At 47.7% G+C, this 8,347-nt stretch overlaps 1 protein-coding gene across 3 annotated transcripts; it reads left to right on the top strand.

Moving 5' to 3' along the window:
* The first annotated feature begins 467 nt into the window (after window positions 1-467).
* On the top strand, window positions 468-3,134 carry Atp5mc1 (ATP synthase membrane subunit c locus 1). 3 transcript variants are annotated; one of them, XM_087571257.1, is made up of 5 exons: window positions 468-513; window positions 1,096-1,142; window positions 2,081-2,158; window positions 2,467-2,645; window positions 2,920-3,134. In XM_087571257.1, the coding sequence occupies exons 2-5, from the start codon at window positions 1,104-1,106 to the stop codon at window positions 3,032-3,034; spliced, it is 411 nt and encodes a 136-aa protein (XP_087427383.1). In that variant the 5' UTR covers window positions 468-513; window positions 1,096-1,103; the 3' UTR covers window positions 3,035-3,134.
* Window positions 3,135-8,347: the final 5,213 nt, after the last annotated feature.

The following is an 8,347-nucleotide window of genomic DNA, read 5'->3' as shown; positions in this document are numbered from 1 at the left end:
AAAGGTGTCGGCTCTCCCTGCCAAGAAGCAACGTCTCGCGGGATGTCGGTGGTCCTTAAGTCCTCGGACGGGACTACAAAGCCCAATATGCAATGCGCTCCAAGGTCCAAGCGGCCGAATGAAGACTCGGAGCCCACGTTACGTGTCCGCCTGCGTCAAGCGGGCGGTAGTCACTCCCACGCTTTTTTCTTCCGCTTGCACCTTGGTCGCCATTTTGTGTTGAAGGCTGTAGAACCTCTGAGTCTCGTCGACTCTATGGTCAAGCATTTCGGGATTCGACCAATCGTAATCACGATCTCGGAAAAAGACCCCGCCTTTATCCGCAAGGAGGCGGGAATTGCCACGAAGCTCCCGTGGAGAGAGAGGAAGAACCTGAAAAAGACCAATAAGAAAGATGAAGTTGATGACGCCAGCCAATTGGAACGTGAGGAGATAACGGCCAATGGGAGTGGAGGGACCCCGAACACGTGGGTGGGGGAGCTGAGCGCTGAGACCAAGGGCTAAAGCTGCGAGGTGAGTCAGTCACCTTGAGCAGGGAGTGTGCTGTGGGCCGAGCAGGGGCTGCAGGGGAGTGGGAGTGCAGGTGACTTGGGGCCCGGAGACAGGGTCCGCTAGGCCGTGGGCTGTGCCATGTGGAGCAGCATTTGCCTCCAGGGATAGGGAAGGAGGACTAAAGTCTTTAAGCCTTATCAATTAATGTTAATTACCAACGGTAATGAGCGATAAACGGCCGCTGGGGAGAGTAGGGGACAGCTATGTAACATGGGCAGGATCCTGCACGACGTCTGCCAGTTTCTGCCTCCAGTCTTCCCGGGAGATCATTCCTTTTCGCAACGTTTCCCTCTTGGGGCCTGAGCCACCTCCTTTTACTTCCGTTCTTGATTGCTGTCCTTCTGCAGACCCGCTGCGCAGAAAGTGGTTGACCCCGGAATCTGCTCTGTCCTTCTGACCTCTAATGCCCTCCTTAGTTGGAGTATAGGAAGAGGGTTGGGGGAGAACGATTGGAGGTGGATGGGAACGACAGGAGGTTGCCAGTATCAGCAGACACCTGGGTTTTCATAAGAGTTACCTTTTTTCACCCCCTTCTTCTTGCAGATTGAAAAATGCAGACCACCAAGGCACTGCTCATTTCTCCAGTTCTGGTAAGCGGTGGCTCCGGGTTTTGTTGTAGTGCCGGGTATGGGAGCAGTCCTGTTTAATGAATGGACTAAGAGAAGCTGTCGCTCGGTGTTGATGATGGCTATTGGGGGGAGGATATAAGATGTGTTGCGAGTAACCTGTGCTCATTCAGGCCGGTAAACTAAGCAGTCGTGGCTTTCTGAGCGTCCTCGGATAAGCTAGAGCTGACCTTTTATCGTAGTCCTGGCTTGGCTGTAGCCAGACAACCGGAAAACAGATTTTCCTCTACCTTGACTGCATGTTCAGTTCATGTGGAAAGCCTAATGCTCCTAATGTCCAGACTGCACCTCAGACCAATTGCATCAGACTGTGAAAATAAAGGTGGAACCAAGCAATTTCGATAGACCTTCCCAGGTGATTCCAATGTTCTGCCAAGTCTGAGAGCCATTGCACTGAATAATTTGTCAAGAAATTCATGTCCCTGGGAGCTTTTCTAAGATGGCTGTTCTGAGAGTCAAACCAGGCTTTCTGGCCCCCTGCATCAAGGATAGATATGGCTGGGAATGCATTTTAGTAAATCTCCTTGGAGTCTTTTATTACCTCAACAACTGATTGGATGTTTGAATCTTACTCCGTTCTGGGAAACTGATTAAGTCTGTGCCCTTGAAAATGAACTTTGGTACCTGGTTTGCTTTGGGTTTAGTTCTGAGGATTGACCCCAGGGTCTTGTGAGCACTCCGCAGCCTGCTACATTATATCAGATGGTGATTGCTGCCAGTGTGGGCTACTACAGACTTATCAGCAAGGCTGTCTCCGATGCAGACCTACCTGAGAAAAATAAGTTAATTGACCTTGAAATTTATTGGACTGATTGTGACAAACTCCTGCCACTTGGGTTGGTCTTTGGTTTCATGGTTTGTTTTTGCCTGATTTGGAGCAAGACATCTTTCTGATTTTACAGATCCGCTCCTGTACCAGGGGTCTAATCAGGCCTGTGTCTGCCTCCCTCCTGAGTAGACCAGAGGCTCCATCTAAAAAGGTAAGGAAGGCAGGCCCCTCAGGATGTCCCCGGGCAAAGGACTCTACAGTTAACTGAGGTGCTTTTAGGAATTAAAAGGATCTACGACACCCCATCTAACTCCAAGACTCAGATGACAGTCATAGATGTGACTAGCCCTGTCTGAGAACACTCTGGGACTGACATTCTCCCTGCACGCAGAGCACTCTGCCCTTTGAGGCTGTGTGCCAGCTGCTTCTTAGCTCAGGTGGGTGGGGTGAGCGTGGAGCAGCCACCTGACAGCTGCCTCACTGCTCCTCACTCTTCCTGACTGCCTCCCTTTCTTCTAGCCTTCCTGCTGCAGCTCCCCTCTCCAGGTGGCCAGACGGGAATTCCAGACCAGTGTTATTTCCCGGGACATTGACACAGCAGCCAAGTTTATTGGTGCTGGGGCCGCCACAGTTGGTGTGGCTGGATCAGGGGCTGGCATTGGCACAGTGTTTGGTAGCTTGATTATTGGCTATGCCAGGTAAGTTTGGGGCTGCCTGGGGTGTTACTTCATATAAGTTCCACCCTGTTTGGGGAGAGTCTTAGCAGGCAAGGGTCTCCAAGTGGATGTTCTTTTACCTCCTATTTATTTCTCCAGTGACCTAAGTCAGAATTAAAGTATGCCACATGTAAACTTGCCAAGTTGCTGGTCGTTCCTGTCCCAGTCCTCAGGGTAGATGTAGGCTAGCCCCTTTTGGCACAGTAACATACTCCCTTCCCTCACCCAGACCTTCACCCTTTCCTGTCTCTGGCAGGAACCCGTCTCTCAAGCAGCAGCTCTTCTCCTATGCCATCCTGGGCTTTGCCCTGTCTGAGGCCATGGGGCTCTTCTGTTTGATGGTCGCCTTCCTCATCCTCTTCGCCATGTGAGGCTCCATGGGGTCACCCGGCCGTCCCTGCTGCTTTGACTCCATGCCAGTCCTGGTGCTGGAGTGTGCTGAGCTTTACCATTAAACTACGTTTCTCTAAACCATGTGCCTGTGCCTGTCTTTCTACCCCGGGGGTAGGGGACAGCTTTGGAAAAGTGAGAGGTGACACTTGGGTCAGCCGTAGTGACGAGGAAGTGGGCAGAGAACGGAAGGGTCCCACCGTCTTCCAGGAGGATATGCAATAGCTTGGGTAATGATGTTGGTGCTTTGTCCCTTTCAAGTTTAGCATATTGACAGGCGCCATTTCATTGGGTTTTGCTTATGTAGGGAAGGGGGAGATGTGTTGTTGTATTTTGTTGAGTCCTTACGGCCTTGCTGTACGGCTCTGGCTGGCCTGGAACTTGCTATGTAGACTAGGTTAGCCTCTACTTGGTTTAAAGGCATGCGCCCCCTATTGTTTGTAACAGGTAACATTTTTCAGGAGTTTAATTTACAACCAACTCTGTACTGAGTGTTGAACAGCAATCCTGCTAAGCTTAACCATTAAGCCTGATATATATATATTATATATACTGTATATATATTATATATATAACATATATATTTTTTTTTTAAGAAAGCAAAATAGTTTGTCCAAAACCCTGAGCAGAGAAGGGGAATTAGCTTAAATTTAAAGGTGCTTCTCATCCTTTGTTCCCCCTCGCCATCAGTTCTGTTTTTATTTTTGCCACACAATTTAAAGTACTATAGAGAAGATTAAAGGCAGAGGTGTTGAACAGTCAAGATGGCTCTGTGGGGTAAAGGTTCTTCCTTTGTTGTTTTGTTTCTCTGCATGATTCCAGCTATTCTAGAACTCAATCTGTAGACCAGGCTAGCCTTCAGCTCACAGAAATCCTCCTGTCTCTGCCTCCCGAGTGCTGGGATTACAGGGTGTACCACCACACCCATGTGAGTAAAGGTTCTTGTCACAGTAACCTGTGGATCCAAAGGCGCTGGAGGTGGGGGTGGGCCTCGCCACCTGTAGCTGCCTCACTTGTTTCCTCTTCATCTTCAGCCTCATGGGCTTTTGAAATGTTCTTGACTACACAGAAGACACCCAGGTTCCCCTCAAATAGTCCATGATCTTTGCTTGAGCCTGAAAGTGCTTTTGGAGCGTGCAGACTAAGTAGTCCCTTGACATCATGAGCTTCTTTTTCTGTGGCCTGTGCCTAGACCTTCCTCTGCCCTCACTTGTCTAAAATGGCCCGGATAGCCCAGGTAAGATAATGACTAATCTACTGCCACACACACACAAAACATATGTGTATACATGTTTGTATGCAAACTGGCAGGAGAGTTTTTATGTCTGTGCAAGCACTTGGGCCAGAAGGCCATCAGATCTCCTGGAATTAGTTACATACAGATGTGTTACTGGGAGTGGAACCCACATCTATAAGAACAAAAGTTTCAGCCCTTTTTTTTCTTTTTTGAAAATTACTTAGTTTATTTCTATTTCATGTACATTGGTGTTTTGCCTGCATGTATGTCTCTGATGGTGTCAGATCCCCTGGAACTAGAGTGATAGACAATTCTGAGTGCCATTTGGGGGTTGGGAAGCAAACCCAGGTCCTCTGGAAGAGCACTGAGCCATCTCTGCAGGCCTCAGTATGAGCTTTTAACCCAGAAGAAAGCTCAGAGGGGTGGGGCATCCTGCCTAAGGTTGTATAGCTGGTTAGTAAAGCTATCCTTCAGACTCTAGAACATCTTATCACTATGCTGACTCACCGAGAATGCAAGTTCAGTGACTTGTCCAAGGCCATGCAGCCAGCCAGCATTTCCAACCCACGTTTATTCCCGTATTTCTCAGCTTTGTTATATATGGGGCCTGGTAGTGTAACTTCAGCTCCCCGAGTTTCCAAATGACTGCTCTGAGGCTTATATTTATTTTAAAAATGCCTAGGCCATAAGCTAGACTGCTTCCCCAAACCAGCTCTTAACCTCTCTGGTTTATTTGAACCTGAGCTCAGCTACATGACTGGTTTCTTGTTCTCAGTTTCACATGTCCAACTTCCCCATAGCCTGGGTAGACTCTTCATCAGCCTAACTCCCAGAATTCCTATCTCTCTCCTGGAAATACCACCTATTACTTCCTCCCTTTTGCTAATAGGTCATCAACTCTGTCGACAGGCGATGCTTCCACACAGTACGTAAGAGATTATCCCCACAAGGCAGTTTCAGTAGTTGGCTTGAGGGGCGTTTCTGTTCAGTGAGCGGTAGGAACATTCCTAACATAGCCACTAGATATCAGTAGCAACAGATTCTCAAGTGGACAAAGTCCCTTAGTTGTTTTACCTAACATAACTCCCTTAGGGTTGCTGACCAGTGGTAAATCCTGAGACAGCCTGGCAGTTTCAGGCTGAGGAAAGGAAGAGGACAGAAGGTGACCTGGCAAAGTGTCACCAAGGGAGCAATAGATTAACTGGTAATACTGTTACACAAATGAAACACCATAACCCTTGGGGATATGATGCTGGCACCCTTGATGGGTCACTTGCTTTGGAGGTAATCAAGGAACACTCCCCAGGGAAAGTAGTTGCTTTTCCTTCCCGTGAAAGGCCAAGAACCTGAGAGGCTGGCCTTCAGAGAGCCTTGGAATTGGTTGAACTTAACAGATCGGCAGGACTAGGAATCTAGCAAGTGGGCTCTTGGAGGGAGAATGCTTTCATATCCACTGGGCTACTTGGTATAGCCTCTAAGACTCTTCAAGATCTGTGATATATTAGCTCTGGTGCATGGATGCGGCCATTTTTGTTTAGAGCAAAATGTAAGTGAATGCAAAGATGTTTTTGGGTTTATAAGAATAAACTACAGTCTGAGAAGAGCATAGGAACCAAAATGAGCCCATCCTGAGGTTGGCAGTGTGCTCAGTGGTAGACTCCTTGCCTAGCGTGTTTAAAACCCTGGGTTCTATTCCTGGCTAGGGGGCAGGGAGATCAGAAGAGCATGGGCTTGAGAAGCAAACAGATACAAATGTCAGCCCTGCCCCATCCTAGCTAAGATGGTACTGTCTCCCTCCCAAGTAGTGACTTCTTCATCCCTACAGTGGGAATGAGACTGATTTTTGGTGATTGTAATAAAATTAAATATTACAGGTAGTATATGTAAATGAGGAAACATTAACGTACTCTCCCAGTTTCACATGCTGCTGGGGGCCAGGGCAAGCATTCAACCAAGTGAGTCACATCCCTGTCCCCATCCACATTATTTTTTGACAGAGTCTCACCCAATCTGAAGCCCAAATACTTTTATTTTTTATTATGTGCATGCATCTGTGTGAGTGTAGGTGCTTTAGGGGGTCAGAAATGTTATATCCTCTGGAGTTGGCATTTCAAGCAGTTGTGAGCTACCCAGTGTGGGTGCTGGGAACCAAACCTGAGTGCTCTGCCTGAGTAGTTATGGGCTGCCATTATTCCATTATTCCTCACGCCCAGCTTATACTGGATATCCAAACTCAGGATCTAATGCGTGGGCAGCAAGCCTTTATCCACAAACCATCTCCCAGCTCACAGACTTTATTACTACATGATTAAACAGCTATGGGAAATGATCGAGGTTGCTCATGCTCTCATCCCAGCACTTGGATATGCAGGCAAAAGGGTCAAGAAGTTCAAGGCCAGCCTTTGCTATAGGTCCAAGCAGCTAGGCTTCAAACACCGCCAACAAAAGCGAAGATATTCATGAATGTGAATGTATGTAATGTATGTGTATGTGTGCAGAGAGAGGTATTTTCAATTATTAAAAGCTTTAAATATCTGGTCCAAGTTCTGATTTTTTTTTCTTTGTTCAAGATTTATGATCTAGTAGAGAAATATTCATGTATTCCCAACATAGCACCAAGACGCAAGCCTGCGCACTGGGGGAGAAGGGATGCCCCAGACTGGTGGGACACACCACTGGGAAGCCAGAGATGAGTCTTCATTGTGCCTCTCCTCAGAAAGGCCATCTGAACACTGGTCAACCCCTACCATCTGAGAATGACGCTTGCAAAATTGTGTTGGCCCAGCGCAGACACAACATGAAGCGGGTTGGGAGGAAGTTGATATGGAGCTGTGTTCCTATGGGAAGCTGGCTCACCGATCAGCCATTCCCAGAGGGCATAGAATTAGTTCCAGCAAGCATACTGTTGCCCTCTGGCCAAGTTCCCTATGGAAAATAGCCAGATGTTGCCTTGAGAAAGTCAACGGACACTGGAGGAAGTTGGTCAGCTTACTTTGTGTTCAGCCTGCTCTGGGTCCTTATGTCATCCTGGCCTCTGCTCTGTCAGTGCCTCCCATGAGGGCTGGTGAGCTGGCCCTTCAAGCACCTGCCATCTATCACACCTTGACTTGCAGTTTGGCTCAGCACTTTAAAAACACATCTGAGGAGGAGAAGGGGGAAAGGTGAAGTGCTAAGGAGACATGGCCAGGGGGAGGGCCAGTGTCTACCATGCTGGGTCTCATTTGCATCCTCCTGACCTTTGTGCAGTATCTATTGAACATTAGGCCCTAGAGCTAGGTGTCCTCGTCGTCCTTCCTGCTCTAGAGGAGGCCCTAGCCAGTGGCCAGTTGTGAGTAACCAAACCACTGAAATAAAACAGCAAGAGCTGTAATAAAGGTGTGAATAACCAGCCATAAGAACCTGAAGAGGGAGTAATTAAAGCTAATAAATAATAATAATAATAATAATAATAATAATAATAATAATAATAATATGCCTGGAGATGTTACGGCTTGGCAGAGAAAGTGGAAGTCCAACCGGCTTTAAAGGCCCTGTAAGAATAATGAGAGTTAATAATTATTATTGGCCCTGGGCAGTCATTGCGCCCCATTCATTATCATACTTTTTGCTTTTAGTCTCTTCAGTTGTCCCAGTTTTACTAGGAGGAGCAGAGGTTTGGAGAGGTTCTTCGGCCAGAGGTGAGGGAAATAGTATTGTAAGCATAAAAAGCATCAGGAAGAAAGGCCTAAAGTAGCTGCACGTGGTTCCACATGCTTTTAAACCCCAGTACTGGGGAGGCAGACACAGGTGGAATTGCTGTGAGTTCAAGGCCAACCTGGTCCACAGAGTGAGTTCCAGATAACCAGAGCTGCATAGTGAGACATAGGGGGATGAGGTAAAAAGGAGTAGACAAGTCAGGGAGGTGCCAATTAAAAGTACAGTACCGTCGCTTTTAAAAATACTGGTGCAGCCCTGTGTGCTAGTGCATGCTGTTAACCCCAGCGGTCAGGAAGCAGAGGCAGGCAGATTTCTGTGAGTTCAAGGCCAGGCTGGTTCACAAAGTGAGTTTCAGGGAAAC

This window comes from Rattus norvegicus, chromosome 10 (genome assembly GCF_021556685.1).
Source record: "Rattus norvegicus strain SHRSP/BbbUtx chromosome 10, alternate assembly SHRSP_T2T, whole genome shotgun sequence".
In the NCBI taxonomy this organism is placed as follows: Eukaryota; Metazoa; Chordata; class Mammalia; order Rodentia; family Muridae; genus Rattus; species Rattus norvegicus.
The sequence above is the reverse complement of the archived record's forward strand: the minus strand, read 5'-3'. Positions and strand labels throughout refer to the sequence as shown.

What these genes read in the sequence shown, in the direction of transcription:
- Atp5mc1 (XM_087571257.1), top strand. Translation starts at nt 1,104, where the DNA reads ATGCAGACCACCAAGGCACTGCTCATTTCTCCAGTTCTG. An exon ending in TGCTCATTTCTCCAGTTCTG is followed by an intron (nt 1,143 to 2,080) that starts GTAAGCGGTGGC and finishes CTGATTTTACAG; the next exon opens with ATCCGCTCCTGTACCAGGGG. An exon ending in CAGAGGCTCCATCTAAAAAG is followed by an intron (nt 2,159 to 2,466) that starts GTAAGGAAGGCA and finishes CCTTTCTTCTAG; the next exon opens with CCTTCCTGCTGCAGCTCCCC.